The 19,168-nt window shown below is 34.7% G+C and overlaps 1 protein-coding gene and 1 long non-coding RNA gene across 4 annotated transcripts in view; one reads left to right on the top strand and one right to left on the bottom strand.

The window, feature by feature from the left end:
• LEMD3 (LEM domain containing 3) overlaps positions 1-19,168 on the top strand; it is a 78,180-nt gene that overhangs the window by 49,989 nt on the left and 9,023 nt on the right. For 2 of the 3 annotated variants that reach the window (XR_007153918.1, XR_007153917.1), the window contains exons 5-13: positions 2,144-2,223; positions 2,309-2,454; positions 3,572-3,673; positions 3,774-3,876; positions 4,566-4,744; positions 10,430-10,511; positions 12,054-12,159; positions 12,275-12,353; positions 15,902-16,002. Coding sequence is in view for 1 of the 3 variants with exons in the window: in XM_047866391.1 (XP_047722347.1) it covers positions 2,144-2,223; positions 2,309-2,454; positions 3,572-3,673; positions 3,774-3,876; positions 4,566-4,744; positions 10,430-10,511; positions 12,054-12,159; positions 12,275-12,353; positions 12,579-12,742 (1,041 nt within the window). In the remaining 2 variants the exon portion in view is untranslated. Of the gene's footprint in view, positions 1-2,143; positions 2,224-2,308; positions 2,455-3,571; positions 3,674-3,773; positions 3,877-4,565; positions 4,745-10,429; positions 10,512-12,053; positions 12,160-12,274; positions 12,354-12,578; positions 13,694-15,901; positions 16,003-19,168 lie in introns of those variants that run through there. The other variant, XM_047866391.1, reaches the window with a different exon arrangement.
• Positions 13,831-19,163, bottom strand: LOC125170151 (uncharacterized). Its single transcript, XR_007153922.1, has 3 exons — positions 19,101-19,163; positions 17,175-17,295; positions 13,831-14,735 (listed from the first exon to the last, which is right to left on the bottom strand). It is a non-coding gene; the product is annotated as an uncharacterized LOC125170151 (long non-coding RNA).

Below are 19,168 nucleotides of genomic sequence, written 5' to 3' on the forward strand. Positions count from 1 at the left end.
GCTTTCTGTATTTTCAGATTTGATACATTAAAAAAAACTCGCCCGTTTCATATTAGGAAGTAAATTGTCCTGATCAAATGTAAACCTTAATTTCCAATGCTATTAAAGAATCTGTTGATAAAATGCAACAGCTATTACTTACAAAATTCTTTTTAAAATGTTTTTAAAAATGACTTCTTGGGGCACCTCAGTGGTTCAGACGGTTAAGTGTCCGACTCTTGATGACAGCTCGGGTCATGGTCTCACGGTTTGTGAATTCTAGCCCCATATCAGGCTCCTTTCTGACAGCATGGAGCCTGCTTGCAATTTTGTCTCTCTCTTTCTCTGCCTCCCCCCTGCTCTCTCGCACTCTCTCTCAAAATAAACTTAAAAAAAAAAAACTTTCTAAAAAAAAATGTCTTTTTACTGCTGTTTTTAGAAGTTCATTCTTTGCACTTCAAAAAGTACATAAAATATATTGAATAGAATATAAGCTCCATGAGCAAGGAAGTTTGACTGTTCTGCTTAGTGCTATCTCTCTGGGTTTTAGCACAGTACCTTGCACATAGTGGACCCTCAATAAATATTTATTGAATGGAAGAATTTTCAAGGGTATTTATTATAGTGTTATTTGATACATTAAAATAATCGGTAACACTCTAAATGTTCATTAATAAGAGGTTGATTAAAGTATAAAATAACCAGCCATAGACTAGAACAGTATGTTGCTGGAAAAAAAATAGGGTTGTTCCATGTTTGGTGATATTGACACAATAATACTTCGTTTTGTGATAAAAGCAAGTGGAATAAACAGTACATATAATGTGATACCACATTATTTTAATTAAAAAATACATAATATACCTATGCACAGCAGTTTTTAAACTTTATGGTTTCATGACCCTTTTGCAGTCCTCAAATTACTGAGGACCCTATGTGGCTTTTGTCTGTGCGATATATATACATAGATAGATTTAGACATATATTTACCTTATTAGAAATTTAAGCAGAAAAATTAAATTTACTTATTCTTTTAAGTAAGAATAATGAACTTATTACATGTTAACATTTAGCAATGTATTTTTATGAAAAATAACTATTATCCAAAATAAAAACATTTAGTGATAGTGGCATTGTTTTGCATGTGTGCAAATCTCTATAATCTTTAATGTGTAGCTTAATAAAACCATAGTGGATTTTCGTATCTGCTTCTGTATTCAGTCTATTGTGATGTTTTGGTTGAAGTATGTCAAAAAAATCTAGCCTCATATAGATATGTAGTCAAGGCAGCGAAAAGTATTTTAATACTTTTTTCAGATAATTGTAGATATTCTTCTTTGATACTGTACCAAAATTCTAAGTAGTAGTTTCTTAAAGATTAGTTGCAGTGTGCAATGTGAAACCGTATCGGTGATTTTTGTTTACTCTGTCTCTACAGTCCTTTTTCTAGGTTACACGTAGAACAGATAGATGTGCAAGACTTTATGACTCCTGCATTGGTCATTTGGAAAATACTGGTTTGTAGGTTATGCAGATCTTCTCAGTGTTTGACACCTTTCATTATGCCATACCCCAAAGTCGCATTCATTAATATTGCACCAGTCTCATTGCAAAGGTCTTTAAGTACTGCGAGGGTGTCAAGCTTACAGTAACGGATTCAACTTTTTCCAAATTTTGCTTTTGACATGAAAGCTTGAATGTCATCATTGGTAACAAAGTCAACTGTTTTTCTTGAGTTGACAGGCCTGCTTCATTCATTTGTTGAGAAAATGTCAGTGAAACAGCCAACTCTGAATAGTTTGCCATTTGTTCATCTAAAAATAATATTCCATAAAAAAATTAGCTCATCCACTCTTACCACAGTGATACTTAAAAGACAAATTACTTAAAAAAAAAAAAAAATCCTCCAAATCTGTAAATGTGAAAGAACCAAAAAGAAAACAAAACAAAATATTAATACTGGTTATCTTAGGATGGTGGGGAAATTGTGACTTTTTTTTCCTCCTTTTGTTTTTCTGTAATGAATAATACATTTTTGTTATGTAATATAGCTTCAAGTGTTATATAAAAATGAAAGTATGGTATTTATAGTATAGCTTACACAGAGTCAAAAGAATGTAAATGACTAAGAATAGTTAGTTATTTTCTCCATTTTTCTTATTAGGATTTAGGCCCTGAATATGAAGATATATTTAATATTTCTTTGAAGTGGATTTTAAAAAATGGAAAAGATGTTGGAATAAGGTAAAGGATTTAATTTCCACTTTGGCCATTTTGTAGTATAAGTAGTGATTTTGGCTCTAAAGTCTCCTTAATTATTTTTAAATAGGTGTGTTGGTTATGGCCCCGAGGAGCAATTGAAAAATATAACTGATGTGCAGTTTTTACAGTCCACAAGACCACAGATGTCTTTCTGGTGTCGTTTTCGACGTGCTTTTATTACTGTCACCCACAGGTTATTGTTGTTATGCTTAGGTAAGTTGTTGGGGTGAGAAAGAAGATACATGATAGTGTAGAATTTTTGTGTCTGTATTTTACCAGTTGAGAATTTACTTCTGTGGTAGTTCCCGTTATAAATCACATCGAGAAGTCTTCATTAAGGTATAATAACAGTGACTTTTTTTTATACATATTGTCAGTATTAATCTAAGGACTTAGAAATCAGTATTATAAGGGAAGTTGGAGTAAAACTTTATCATAAGAATGTCAGGAAAAGCAAGTATGGTGCATAAACAGAAATCTTAACAAAATAGAACAGGAAAATTTAAAAATTAAGCTTATTTTTTAAATAATAAAATATTATAAATTAAGTTCATTAAAATTCTTTTTGATTTAAAAAATATCATTTACCTTGGATTCCTGGATTTTCTGTGACTGTTTTGATTGATTATAGGAATTTATTTTTCTAGGTTTATTTTTGAGAGTGAGTGAGCAGGGGAGGGACAGAGAGAAAGGGAGAGAATCCCAAGCAGTCTTCCTGCTGCCAGCGTGGAGCCCAACTCCAGGCTCGATCTCACGAATCATGAGATCATGATCTGAGCTGAAATCAGGAGTTGGACACTTAACCGACTGAGCCACCCAGGCTCCCCGTTTATAGGAATTTAGAAGATACTCATTTTTTTCTTTTTTCTGTTCAAGTCCTTTAAAAATAATTTACTTAAAGTCAGGTGTAGTATATTTAGTCTTAGAAAACTCACTTTTCTAATAGCTTAATGTGGCAAAGGAAAAAGTTTGTGAGATGTGGTTACATTGTTTTAAAAAAAATAGAATTTAAATGTTGAGTTGTCAACATAATGGAAGAGATAGTTTTTCTAGAGAGATGAAGTGAAACTCAGGAAAATGTTTAACACCAAATTGGTCTATGTAACAGTAATTATGTAGCTAATTCAGTCCACTGTTTTGAAGGCCCATTCCATTATACCATTATAGCAGTTAAAATAATTACTGTAGAAACTGTCCTAAGAGTTCTCTTTCTTTGCTGTGTTTTGTTAACATCAGATTTAACGATTAGACCAATAACTTCAGATTGCAGTGACTTAATTGAATGCCACTGACCACAATTTTTAAAACACAAAATATGTAAATATTGCAGGTGTAGTGATGGTTTGTGTCGTTCTGCGTTACATGAAATATCGCTGGACAAAAGAAGAAGAGGAAACAAGACAGATGTATGATATGGTGGTGAAGATAATAGGTATAAGTATTTGAAAAGATCGAAACTATTTCTAGAGTAGTCATGTGAAAAATTACAACGTGATGTCCATTGATTCATTTGTAAATTTGTTTATTTTCAGATGTTTTACGAAGTCATAATGAAGCTTGCCAGGAAAATAAAGACTTACAACCTTACATGCCTATTCCACATGTGCAAGATTCCTTAATACAGCCTCATGACAGGTGTGTTCAAAATCTTGTGAGTCAAAGTAGATCTGAATGTTGGTATCTTCTGAAATCGTGATAATGATATTGAGAGTTGGGGCCCTTATCAAGTAGACCTGCTTTACTTTTGTACTTTAAACTCTCCTTTCTTTCTAAATTCCCTGTCTTGTCCTCCTAATTTTGAGTGGCCTGATAGACAACTGGATTTCCAAATCATTATCACTTCTATACATTTTTGATTCTTTGTTGTCAGTTTTCACCTTATTTCCGTTAATTTCATCTTGATAAAGAAACAGAGATAGACAATAGCCAGTGATGTTTTACTAATAATGCCTTAAATATTTTGTTGTTAATGAAGCTTTTTAAATGAAAATACTACATAATAACTTCTTGAAAATAAAAGATGATTCCATATCCTAAAGCAGCATTCTTTACTGTTAGCAACACCTCAGAATCATCAGTGGACTTTGTGGGGGAAAATTACTGATGCTTATGTTCTACCTCTGGAGATTGACATTCAGTAAATCTGACATGAGTTTCAAGCATCTAAATCTTTTTTGAAAAAACTTCATAAGCAGCGATCAGAAAAATCAGAGTTAATAATAACCATTATCTAATACTTGAAAATTACAATAACCAATTACTAATACTTGAAAAAGATGACAAGCCAAGATGATAGTACATTTGTCATTTTGTTCACATGATAGGAAAAAGATGAAGAAGGTCTGGGATAGAGCTGTTGACTTCCTTGCTGCTAATGAGTCTAGAGTTCGCACAGAGACACGAAGAATAGGTGGTACAGATTTTCTAGTTTGGCGCTGGATCCAGCCTTCTGCCTCCTGTGACAAAATATTAGTAATACCTTCTAAAGTATGGCAAGGTCAAGGTATGTATTTTTAAACAACAACAGAAATAAACATCAGTTTTTCTAATTTTTTCAGCACGTAAAAGTGTTACATGTTTATTTTTAATTTAATTTAATTTTTTTTAAATATATGAAATTTATTGTCAGATTGGTTTCCATACAACACCCAGTGCTCATCCCAAAAGATGCCCTCTTCAATACATGTTTAAAGGAAAATAGTACCATTGAAAGATACATGAAGGCAACGCTCCCTTTGCAGTTTCATCCCATAGAAGGAATTCGTGTTAGCTTTTTTATATACTTCTACTTTCCTCCTTGCAAATATAAACATAAGTGGTTTATCTTTACTATAATAGAACACTATATACATTACTTTGAGTTTTTCCTTTTTCACTTACAGCAACTTAGTATTGTAGATCTAACTATATTCTTTTCCCCTAATTTTTATGCAGATAAGACATAATTTCTGTTTTACATATGTATAAAACATATATCAGTGAAACATAACTTTAACTGCTCTTTTTTCTGAGTTTTGCTTGCCTCCCTCTTTTTTATTAAGACTCCTCCACCTGCATATCCCTTGTGCCAAGTAGCTTTTGTGGCTATCTTTCCATATTGTTCTTAAGGCTTGCATAGCAAGAAAAACAGGTAGATGTAAATATATAGGAGAGTCTGGTGATTGGTTGCCTTAGGTACCCAAACCTCTATTAGTGATGACTGTTACCTCACTTGAATTTTTGGATGGTTAGTTGCAAAAATTAAATCTTGTTAGTTTAATGTGCATTTCAGAACTAGTCGTGAGTTGAGTTTCTTTAAATCTTGTTGGATAAAAGCATATTTATCAATGTTTGCTAAACACAGTATTTATGAGCAAGTTAGGTTGTTTTGATATTGAAAAAAAATCCAATCACTCTGTTCTCTAATTTTCACTGTTAAAGAGCTTGAATCATAATAATAATAATGATAGTCTTCAATAATCATGGCATAAAAACGATGCTTTGATGATGCCAAAGATGACACTAAACAATAAACTTTTTGTTTTAAAAGGTGTCTGCGGAAGGGTCTTATGAAATGAAAACAGAATGCAAAGCCAGTCAGATCAGATTACCTTAGTGCCTGTTGTAGTGGTTACGAATTCTCAGTCTAATTTCTTCATGTAGCTAGCAGTTGGTGCTTATGTATGCATGTGATGTTCTAGAAAAGGCCATCATTTTGTTCGTGTGAATTTATTATAGTTGTCTTATTTTTATTTTGTTTACTTATTTGAAGTTTATTTATTTTGAGAGAGAGACAGCATGAGTAGGGGATGGGCGGAGAGAGAGAGAGAGAGAGAGAGAGAGAGAGAAAATCCCAATCCCAAACAGGCTTCATACAGTCAGCGCAGAGCCCCATGGGGGGCTCACACTCACAAACTGTGAGATCATGATCTGAGCTGAAATCAAGAGTCAGATGCTTAACCCACTGAGCCACCTTGGTGCCCTTTTAGTTGCATTTTTAAAATGTGAGATTTTCAAGATGAATCTAAAGACAGTTTCTTGACCTCAATAATCCAAGTTCTTACAAGTTAGTAGGGGGGAATGTCAGATTCTTAAGTGCGTTGAATTGGATGCTCTATATCTAGAATTTAAAACCTCAAACTATTTTCATTTTATCATTTTCTTTAGATAGGAAAAGACTGCATAAGTGTGATATAAGACAACTTTAGGTCAGTTATATTAGTTGTAAAACTCAACTTGAATTGATAGAATAGTTTTAAAATGTCCTGCTACTTTGTTTCATCAGGGTTCTTCTGGTGTAGTATATGTTTATAAACTATATGCCAAATACTGAGCTATCTTAATTTGAATACTTCTAAATGCACAATGTAAAGACTTATAAACTCAGTCTCTCTTTACTTGACAGTTACAAGTCAAGTAATCCCTAGAAAGGGATTGAGAGTAAAATAATATGCCTGTTGCTTAGTTAGCAAATAGAAAAAAATATAATGGCTGAGATTGTTATTCTGAAGGCAGAAAATCTTGGGGTAGAACCTAGTAGCCATTTGCTTAAGTATATCCATTCACATTTTTTGGAGGGTTGTGATGATAAAAGTTGATAGACTCCTAGCAAGAGAGATTTGAGTTCAAGAGAATTTGATCATAAAAGAATTGGTTACAGGAGCTGAATAATGAGAAGTTGGTGGGATACTTCTTAATGATAATTACCTGTATCACCTCACTTAAGAACATATGGCCCTAATAAAGAAAGAATTTCGTTTTAATATTATATTTTATGCCATTAAATGTGTAGTCTAAGTATAATTTAAATGACTGACTTATCTTATTGAAAATATTAATACATAAACTAAATTTTGCTTTCACTTAAATGTATCTGAACACAAATGTTGTACTATAAGTAGTGCTATAGAGTGGGGGTGGGGCAGTTTGGTGGTGGTTTATGTAAAAAGATAGTTTAACTTATTAACAGGCTTAATGTTTATGCTTTTATAAATACTGTGGTTTAATTAAAAGGTACATGGCTGGAGGGTTGGTAATTATAGTAGTCTTTTGAATTCACTCCCACTATAAGCTGTTGTCATTTCATAGTATTTTTTCCAAGTAATTGTTGCTTAATCAACCTTATTGAATTTTTAGTTCTCTTCCTAAAGGATTGTTAAGTATAGATTGGATTCTTATATAGCAGTAGTATCTCTAATGATATTTTAAAGCACTAGTTAAAAATCAAACCATACCTGCTGGAGAGAATTATTTATGTTTCCAGCAGATGGAGCCTTCAGAATAAATAGTATTCATTTGAAGGATCCAAACATAATTCTTGAGGTATTTGAAATGTATCATCATTTGGTAACCACTGTCTCTCTGCTTGTACCAGGAGGTGATTACAATTTAGTTAGGGAGACAAAGCGTATATCTTAAAAATCACTTGGATCTTCATGACTACTTTGTGACTAGAATTGACCAGGAATAGCTTCTCCCAGAGCCATTATTTTGTGGAAACTTGGGTCCAGACTAGGATAAGATGGTATTAATGCTTCCATTTTCTCTGGATCATTCCCTGCTGGCCCAGGCCAGTATTGGAATTTCAAGGAAGTCAGATGGCCTACAACTAAAAGGTCATCAAGAATACCACCTATACACTCTGCCAGAGAAGTCTAGGTGGTGCTAGAAGGTTTATAGGCTTTCTTGATCTGGGGTTTGGCAAAGATTTTTCATGGACAGTGGCCTTTCCCCCACCCCTTATCAAGCACTTGTAGGACATTCACACCCCAGACATTTCTTTTCACTAGATACTTCTGAAATCTTTCATTAATTTATTTTTTTCTTACAAGTTTTTATTTAAATTCCCTTTAGTTAACATGCAGTGTAATATCAGCTTCAGGTGTAGAATTTAGTGATTCATCACTTACATACGACACCTGGTGCTCATCACAACAGGTGCCCTCCTTGATCCCCATCACATATTTAATCCATTGATACACTCTGGTCTTTAGCCATAAACTCATCCTTTCAACTTTCTTGCTTTATATATATATTTGTTTGTTTTGTTTTGTTTTTTTGTTTTAAACTTCCCATACTCTCCAATTCTTTGATACACCTACTTTTTCCAGTTTTTCAGTCTTCCTCCTGGCTTTATTTCTTTTCCTGTCCATCTTAGTTTCCACAACCCATCTTTCCAATCCTTTTCTTGCTAGTACCCTTAAGTCATCACCTATCCCTCTTAGCCTGGTAAATTCCAACCAAGGATGAAACTGTTTTGTCTATGTGCAGGTAGCTGAGCACAGCGGGGAAAAAGTCATACAGTTTTGCAGACTGGTATGTCATAAATAATCAACCTCAGTTGGGCCCTCAGCACTACCTGACTTTCATGTTCTTAAAATATTTTACCAGGTCACTTCACTTTCCTGCTCTGCTCAGTAACAATTTTAGATTTCTTTCCATCTTGTCACACCTTTGCCTTTCTCTCCTTTCAGTTGATGACTCAAATAGAAGCAATCACATAGTCCCTGCCTCAACGTTCTACCACCAACTCAGTAAAATTGCCAGAATCCACACTCACCCTCACCGCCTATGGCATTTGAAGAGTTCTCTCACTTAACAAAGACCTGGGCCCTTCCCTCTATAGGGAAGGGGATCTAAGCCCTCAGGGTTCCATTCCCTCCAGTCTTCTCAAGCATCTTCTCTCACTGTGTTCTAAACCCCTGCCTCTCCTGGACCTTTTCATCAGCACTTAAACATGCTGTATAGTCTCTCTCATCTTTAACACACATTGTTAGAGTCTACACTGTTCTGTAGCTATCACTCTGTCTCTACCCATTCACAGCCACATAGCCTTACTCACTGTTTTTACTTTTGCACGTCCCATTTATTCTTCAGCTGATTCTAATCTGTTTTCCATCCCTGACATTCCATGGAAACAGCTCTCAGACGTTCATATTGCCAAACCCATTGGACATTATTCTTTTCTGTCCTTATTTTACTTAACAGTGTTAACAATTGACCTGCTTTAAAACTTTATCTGTTTGGTTTTGGGGATGCCGCTTTCTAGTTTTCCTGCTACTTCTGACCATTTGTTCAATCTTCTTTTCTAAATTTTCTTCTTTTTCTGGACCTCTAAAGTGTTGGAGTTTCTCAAGGCCAGTGTCTTTTCTCATTCTACCTGCCTTCCTAGATGATCTCACGATTTATATCTTGAATTAAGTCCTATGGTTTTCAGAGTTTTATACCCACCTGTATACCACCTACTACTAGGATATGGACACCACAAATTGAACATGTGCATGAATTCAGTAACTTCTCTTGCCAAATGGACCTCTTCCCCCGGTGTTCTTGGTCTAATTAATGATACCCCTTCTCAGTTGGTTCTGCCATAAACCTGGGGGTCATCCTTAATCTCTTCCTTACCTCCCATGTATAGTTTTTAAACAAGTCGTGTCAAATCTCCGTATGTCCTGAGTCTGTCTACTTATTTCCATCTGCATTGCTGGCCTGTCTTACCCACGTTAGTATCCTCTTTCTCTTAAACAACTATGGTAACTTTCTAACTGGTCTCCTTGCATTTGCTTTTGTTTCCACCTAATCGATTTTCCACATAACAGTCTACTTTTAAAAATTATAATTTTAAACGATAGATCTCATCATATTATTCCTCTCCTTAAAAAAAACTTGAGTGACTTTCTATTGGTCTTAACGGCAGTGTCTAAACACTTTAGTGTGATCTTCATGGTTCTCAATAATCTGACCTGTCCCTGTTAAGGTTTATCTTTCTATTGTTCCTGCTCTAGCCACAGTGGCTGTCTTTTAGTTACTTGACTGCACTGAGCTCCTTCTTGCCTGGGGCTGTATATAAGCTATCACATTTGCTTGAAATGCCCTTTATACTTCTCTTCACTCTGTCTACTTTTATTACTTTTTGGGTCCCAGCATAAATGTTACTTCCTCAAGTGCTATACTTCCAGACTACCTAAGTTACTTTCACAGCTTCCTGTATCCTTCTTTCTTAAGATTTGCCACAATAACGGGTTTTTTTGACACGGTTTCTCATCTGTCTCACCCACTAAACTGCAGACTCTGTGATAGCAATGATTGTCTCTCTTTGATTTACCTTAATATCCAGGGGTCTGGCTCCTAGGAAAAGCATGCAATGAACATGTTTTGAATGAACTAAATGGAACAGTGACAAAGAGTAACACTAATTTGTTTTTTGTAGCATTTCATTTAGATAGAAGAAATTCACCACCAAATAGTTTGACACCATGTTTAAAGATTCGAAATATGTTTGACCCAGTTATGTAAGTATTATGATCAGAGGTACATGTAATTTTTATTTGGAATGTCCTTACATTGTTATGTCTGTAATTGAACAATCTCTTTTACTTTTGAATCTCTAACTACAGAAGTGTTATGTTTTTCTTTTCTCCTCTTTTGTTATATTTCAAGCCAAGGTCTGGCCAAAAGACACAGATGTATAATAATTTGTTAAATTACAAATCTTTGTATGCACTACGAGTCCCCATGGCAGATAAATGTTTGAGTGAAATTAATGATACACGTGGTGATAAACAGTACTTTTTGTTAAGTATATAAATCTTGTCTGCCAATATTCTTTGCCTCATTAGGCAATATAGATAAATATCTACTATTTTTAAATTTCCAATCTCTGATTGTAAAAATTCTCTGCAAAGATGTACACTTTTCCTTAAGACCTGTCTACTTGTCCATGTAATATTCGGGAAACTTTTGTGTCCATTTAATATTTGAGAAACTTTTCTTTTATATGTTATAGCAGCACATGCATCCAGAGATTAGCACAGTCAAAAGTTATTGCCTTAGAATCTGTACTATTTCATATATAAGCTGCAATAATTTCTAGAATTTGCCTCCTAGATGTTACTTATTTGTCCAATGATACAACAGATCAGGTTCTGTTTTGTAAAAAAAAATTCTAACAGTAGAAACCGTATTACTTAGAAAATACCCATACATCCCATTTAGTAACTTATTTATTTCAAGAAATGGTTGATATAACGAGATTCCAAATCAGTGGCAACAAAATTGGAACTGTGGAGAAAAGAAACTCTGTCAGTACACATAACACACCCCCTCCGTTTTGCAGAGATACAAGCACTTAGCAGTGCTCTGATCCCTTTTTTGAGAAGCTGACCTCATTACTTAGGGATTAGGAAATCAGTGCCAGTCTAGTATTTTGTTACTAAGATGAAGATTTATGATTTAAAGTGTAGCCACTCTCCCTTCGGCTTGCCCTCTGTATCTCACAAGTAAGACAAATAGGCATCGGTGCAGCAGGAACTCCTAAAGTTCTTGTAACAGTAAGGTGATGCTTTGTGCAAAATGTTTGTCTTGTATCATTCCTCCATTATTTCGAAAAAGAGAACCCCAGAACACATTATTTACTAGGAATTGTCCTTAAGTTTAGGAATTTGAAAATATCATTAAAAAAAAAATAGTACTCAAGTTTTTTAAGTTCACTACAGACTCATTAAAGTGTCAACGCTTGCTAGGGAGAAAAAAAGAAATGGCTACAGGTACATAAGATTTCAGACGTAAAAATGACAGCACATTTGTTCTGCTGTGCTCATTGCCTCAGCTCTGTGCCTTCTTCCACTGGAAATGAGAGAAGGTCTGGGACTGTGAATGCCAGTATTTTTTAATTCTATATAGTACTTGTAACAAGTATTTACCTAACTACTAGTTTTAACAGTATGTAGTTTTGAAATTATTCCCATTCTGGTAGGGTTTATGTGTTAGACAATAAAGACTTTTAACGGAATAGGAATATGGTTATTGATTTTTTTTTTTCCATCAATTTTTAGGGAAATAGGGGATCAGTGGCATTTGGCAATTCAAGAAGCAATTTTAGAAAAATGCAGTGATAATGATGGCATTGTTCATATTGCAGTAGACAAAAATTCACGTGAGGTAAAGTAACTTTTACTGTAGAATTCTACATTTAGGATTTGTTGCTATTAAACTAAGACTGTTTCTTTTTTTTCCCTTTCTTTCTTTGTTTCTTTTTTTTTTTTTAATATCACAGGGCTGTGTATATGTTAAATGTCTGTCTCCAGAATATGCTGGAAAAGCTTTTAAGGCATTGCATGGCTCTTGGTTTGATGGTAAGAAGTTTGAGTATTACAAACATTTTAAAAACATAAATTATGGCTTACTGTTAAATTATACCAGATTTTAAATTAAAGAATATTAGGGCAGCATTTTTAGAGTAATAATTTAAGATTCCTTTATTTGCATATTATGTTCATATGTCTTTTACCACAGTTTGTTTTTTGTAAATATTAAGCACATTTTTACAGATCTAAAATATTATTTTTATCTTACAACAGGGAAATTGGTTACAGTAAAATATTTACGACTAGATAGATATCACCACCGCTTTCCCCAAGCTCTTACTTGCAATACTCCCTTGAAGCCATCAAATAAACATATGAACTCTATGTCTCATCTTCGCCTTCGGACTGGCCTAGCCAATTCTCAAGGAGGTTCCTGAAAAGACTTTCTTCCACTCCTAGGATTGGTATTTACAATAGGAAAATTCCTGTTTGGCTTCTTGTCTTCCTTTTAAATGCTTTTTGTATGTAATATTTTTATTGAATACAGCTCTGTTTGAATGTTCCAGAAATCTTAAGGTTCCAAAGGGACTTAACAGTGAGGCAGCAATGCCGAGTAGACAGAACAATTGTTTCATTTAGTTTTTGGAGCTCAGTTAAGCCAATGCATTTAAAGTTTTGCATGAGGAACATTGACGTTATTAAGCATTTTCAGATGTGGTGGTTGTGTTTTTGCACCACAAAGTGTTTGGATAACCACACAAAAGCATGGTGAAGAGGCCTCTTGTATTTCCATAATTTCCTGTGAACTAATGTTGTGAATTTTTGTATACAGTCACCTGCATAGTTCCTTACCAGGCCAGTGTGGTAAAACTGTTAATTTCCCAATTTAACCTTAGGTTTCTATTGCTTGTAAGAGATTCATTTGTTACAGCTGGAATACAGGAAAATTAATTTGGGTTTAGTGGTTACATATACGTGTAGGTGGATGTACATGTACTTAAACTGGCTTTTGTATATATGTATAAATGCTGGGGGTTGGCGAAAGTAGTCTTGTTTTGTGAGGATGTCTGCATTAAAGCAGTAAAATAAGCTTCCTATTTTATTCATAATCTAATGTGTACATATGTATGTGTATATATGTGTGTATGTGTATATATATGTATGTGTATATGTGTATATATATACACACATATATACATATGGCTGTACTATCACATAGATCAAACAGCCAAACACCTGGAAGTATTAGATACAAGTTTAAAATATCTTTTATAAGTTTTATATAAAAATGTCTGAGTATGATTTTGTGTGAAAGTTACGGTATCGGTTGTAATGGATTCAAATTTATGTGAGCAATAAAGATGCAATTGGCAGATATTGGAAAAGTATTTTGTGAAAAGCTGTATTTATTATAAATACTAGGACTATGTCATAGTACTATTGGGAGTAAGTCATTTTCCCAATTTATTTATAATTTAATGAAATGTCAGCTCCCCTGTTCTATGTCAAGTTTAAAGCAGGGCACATTGTTGCAGCAAAATGTGTCTTTGAAAATTTATATTTGAAATTTTGGGTCATGAAAGCTTGCAATATAGTAAATGCACGAGTGACTGTTGCTTTGTGCCTCGGTATTTACTTTGTTTCAGTAAAGTTGCTTTATTACTGTTTATGATTTCAGATTAAAATCGTTGCTGAGCAGAGTTTACTTGTAACGTAACAATTGGCTTTTTAAAAAACAACCTGTTGATATATTGTTGTCAGTCCAAATGAATATGTGAAACAGCTGGAATTGTACCAATTTTGATTTTGTTTAAAGCTCAGTTTCCTTTTTGTTTTTTATTGTATATGTGTTGGGTTTGCAGCATGAACTTGCACAGATAATGCACGTTTTCTGGTTAAGTAAACATGATGCACACTGTTCTGTAACAAAACCCTATTGTGCCTTACCTATGTGCTTTTGTGGGCACCATGTTTATGAAAAATAAAAAATGATTTGTTATCTGAAGAGAATAAATTTTAAATTCTCAGTTTATGTCTCAGATGCTAAAGTGTGAGATAAATATATATATAATATATATAAAATAACCAATCTTTCTGTATTTTATGTGCATCATAGTGATTTATCTGAGCTTAGTGACCCCATCTTGTGACCTGTTGCAAGAGTGAATGTAAAAAACAGTTGTGGCGTTTTAAAAGGTCGCCTTTTGATGCAGATGCATCTTTGTTTTTTTGTTTTTTTTTTTTTTTTGCTTCTAAAACATATTTCATGTAAACATTGTACATTTATTATTGTAATATATACTATTATGCAGCCTATTTTACCTGAAACTGTTAAGCCGACCAAGATCCCTCCCTGCAAGACAGATGGGAATGTGTATAATAACTAGATATTTGAGAAGTTCTGAAGTTTGATGTAATCTGTTACTTGTCCTGTTAAAAAAAAAAAGAAAAAATTCTAATTAAAAATTTATTAGGTTTTTTTTTTTTTTTTTTTAATGCGTCTTGGCTTTTAAAAAACTTTTTAATGCCCTGTGTCTTTATTTTGTTTTTAACCAGTTAAAATAGGTGCCTTTATTTTAGGTCATTTTGGGGATCTGTAAATATATGTATGTATGGTCATAAAGATGGATGAAGACCCTAAAGTTAACTTTAACCATCCATTCCTCAGCATCTTCCTTTTCTTTATGAAAATGTCTTTTTCTGACTCTCAGGTGTTTGGATCAAAGAGGGGCAAGACTATATACATCAGCTGTGTCACTAAAGCAGCAGTTTTTTCATAGCAAGACTTTCTCAAAAAAGGAAGCTATTCTTTTACACATTCTGCTCAAACTCCGTATCACATTATAAACCAACAGTTTAAGGGCTAGCTACTTTGAATAGCATTGGTTTAGATTTTTTAATGGTTTAATCAAGTAAAAAAAAAAAGACTTGGTTGATCAGTCAGTTGGTAGACTTTTATTGATTGCTAACAAAGGTCAAGCACTGTTACTTGTTAGGGATGCAAAGATGAAAAAGACATGGCCCAGTCCTCAAGGTGGTCGCACTCTAGAGGAAGAACATAGAACAGATAAGTTAAAAGATAGTGTGGAGAATATAGTGAGAGAAAAAAGCAGAAGAAATCCTGGGAGTACAGAGAGGCACCTTTTGCATCTTAATAGATGGGAAAGACATAAGGCAGATGAGATAACAGCTGAGCCATATTTTAATTTAAACATTTATTAAACACTTCTTAATTAGTATAGCTACAATGATAAGTCTCCTTTCCCTTGAGCTCCTAGGGGAACTTTTATTCTTGTGATGAGCTCATAAAAATTGGTGCATGGAACTGAAGCTATGACAAAATCCATTTTCAGACTCATTGGTCTGTAGACTCCTGAATACCCTGTGAATATTGAAGCCTGATAATCGACTTCTTTATATTTTCCTTGTATGGTATTCACTGGTTGGATGGCAAGTTGTCTAAGTGAACAATGTTTTTTAATATCACATGCCCAGAATATTTCCTTTAATACGATTGACATTACGGTTCTCACTGCTCCTAGTAACGTCACATTATTATAGGTCATGTACATGGCTTCTTCGCCCTTTTTCCCTAGACTTATCTCGGCAAGTCACTTCTTCCAGATGACTCAACAGAGGATGCTAAATCAAGCAGAATTTGGGCAGCCACTCTTTTGGAAAGGATGCTGAGGAACAGGTACTTAAGAACTGAAAATAATTAGAAACCAAAAGTTGTGGTTTAAAGAATCTGAATATCCAGGATGCTCATCCTCTTGGTCCAGTAAGCAGGACTAGCTACTACTGCCTCTAAGCCTCCTTGGAGGAAGTTCATAAACAGAAATACATCCTGATTACACCCGAGAACCTCTACTAGGGGCAGCAGGATAGATTCATTTTGTTGATTCTTAGATTTTAAAACCAATAGAACCCATGTACTTAGACTCCCCTTTTTTTCTATGAGTGGGTGGACATTGGAAGCCTGCACATGCTCCTTAAATTGAAAAGGTTATCTAGGCATAGAAAGCACATGAAAAAAGATTGATAAGATAAACCTACTGCATGTATAAACTGAATATAAAAGTAGACCATGATAAGACCATGGAAGACCTTGTAGGTCACATTATGAAGTTTGGATGTTGGTTAAAGGGAATTCAGGTAAGGATTTGTTATGATGAAAAATGGAGAAAGGATTTAACGAATAAGAAATGGGAAGGACTTGATTCAATATTGGGAGAGAAACTGATGTTCAGTTTTCTAGTGTGGGGATTCTAACAATTACAACATTTAGAGAACAGATGATAAGTAACAAACTGGATGGAAAAGATGGTAATTGAATTTTTGGACATTTTGAGATTGGGATGCCTATGGAATATTCAGGTGGATATTCCTAGCAGGTGACTGGATTTCTAGTTCTGTTGTATTTTGATAAAGATCTGAGCTAGAGATACAATTTGGGAATTAAAACCATGAAAGTAAATTAGATGACCCAGAGAATGAGAGAGAGAATCCATAGAAATTTAGTTCAATGCCAATTCTGCCATATTTCATGATGTGGTTGGGAGGGGGTGAAGTATTAAGGAAGATTTGAAACAAATTAAGACGGTGGAATGTAACAAGGTCTTTGGGGTGAAGTCTTTGGGGTGAAAGTGGAAATTTAGTATGACTATCACATATCTGACTTGGGCAACTGGTTAGATGGTGGTGACATTCCCTAAATTATGGGTTACCGGAGTGGGGAACAAGAGGCCAATCAAGGGTGCTAGATAAGATGTCTCAGAACTGTAGCAGCTAATCAAAATAATCCTCTGACTTCTCAAATGTAGGACATTGTTAGAGGAAGGGCAAGAGGGGATTGTCTGAGAATCTTACCTTTCTAAAATACATAATTGTTACTTGACATAACGTTCTGGTGTTCTCTATGATTCTCTGATAACTGATTAGAAATTTTCCTGGATCATAGAAAAATGAGATGTTGAGTAGATCTAGAAACCTATGATTGTCAAAAGAAAGAACAATTACAAAAGTTGGCTTTTAAATAGAACTGTTCATAAGTGAGTGGTTTGCCAACCCAAGGCTAGAAATTTACTTGAAGCTATGTATTAACAAGTCAGGTCTTACAGGTCTGGAACCGTGTTTTTTGCAACTTCATTTGTGCCTTGATCTGTTGAATTAATTTAAAATTTTAACTTAAAAAATTTTTATGTACGTATGTATTTTTTTTGAAAGAATGAGAATGTGAGTGGGATTGGGGCAAAGGGAGAGGGAGAGAGAGTCTTAAGCAGGCTCCATGCCCAGAGTGGAGCCTGATAGTAGGACTCATTCTCACGGCTGTGAGATGACCTGAGTCAAAATCAAGAGTCGTTAACACTTAATAGACTGAGCCACCCAGGTGCCCCCAAAATTTTAACTTCTTTAAAAAAAATTTTTTTTTTACCATTTATTTTTGAGAGAGACAGAGACAGAGTGTGAGCTGGGGAGGGGCAGAGAAAGAGGGAGACACAGAATCCGAAGGGGGCTCCAGGCTCTGAGCTGTCAGCACAGAGCCCGACGCGGGGCTCGAACTCACCAACCGTGAGATCACGACCTGAGCCGAAGTCGACGCTCAACTGACTGAGCTGCCCAGGCGCCCCTTAACTTCTTTTTAAAGTTATTTATTTTGAGGGAGTGGGAAAAGGGGCAGAGAGAGACTCCCACACAGATTCCATACTGTCAGCACAAGGTTTGAACTGAAAAACTGTGAGATGACCTGAGCCAAAACCAATAGTCAAATGTTCAACTAACTGAGCTCCCCTAAAATTTTTAACTTTTTTTTTTTAATGTTTATTTATTTTTGAGAGAGAGAGAGAAGGATACACAGAATCTGAAGCAGGCTCCAGGCTCTGAGCTGTCAGCACAGACCCCGACGCATGAACTGTGAGATCATGACCCGACTGAAGTCGGACACTCAACCGACTGAGCCACCTAGGCGCCCCTAAAATTTTAACTTTTAAGAGGCAGTCTTATTTTTGTATTTCCGAGTGCTGCAAAACTTCCTTTTACAGCTCCCCACACAAAGGCTACTAATGTGGACATTTTGAGATCTTAGTAGCTTTTTATTTTGAACTGAATAATAGCCAAGTTCAAGTTGGTATTCAAGACCTGCCTTTATCTAGACCAGTGCTTGTCCAATAGAGATATAATGTTAACCATGTGTAATTTAAAATTTTTCTGATGGCCAAGTTAAAAAAAGGAAAAAATAGGTAAAGACAGGTAAAGTTAACTTTAATAGATTTTATTTAACCATATATACTCAGTATATTATCATCTCAACATGTAATCAAAAATTGTATTGAGCTATTTTATATGCTTTAAAACCTAGAATACAGTAAAATCTTAGTTTGTGAGCATAATTCGTTCCGAAAATACACTTGTAAGCCAAAGCACTTGTATATCAAAGCAAATTTCCCCATAAGAAAAAATGGAGCGGCACCTGGGTAGTTCAGTTGGTAGGTTAAGCATCCGACTTCAGCTCAGGTCATGATCTCACAGTTCATGGGTTTGAGCCCCTCATCGGGCTCTGTGCTGACAGCTCGGAGCCCGGAGCCTGCTTCAGATTCTGTGCCTCCCTCTCTCTCTTCCCTTCCCTGCTCGTACTCTATCTCTCTCTGTCTTAAAAAAATAAATAGACATTAAAAAAAAAAAAAAGGAAACTCAGATGATTAGTTCCACAACCTAAAAATATTCACATAAAAATGATTACTGTAATATAATAGAAAATAATAAAATATAAAATAAAAAAAAATAACCTGCACTTACCTTTGAAAACCTTCATGGCTGGTGTGAGGGAGACAAGAGAGGGGAGTTATTGTGTAGGACGACTTTCA

This window comes from Prionailurus viverrinus, chromosome B4 (assembly GCF_022837055.1).
Source record: "Prionailurus viverrinus isolate Anna chromosome B4, UM_Priviv_1.0, whole genome shotgun sequence".
In the NCBI taxonomy this organism is placed as follows: Eukaryota; Metazoa; Chordata; class Mammalia; order Carnivora; family Felidae; genus Prionailurus; species Prionailurus viverrinus.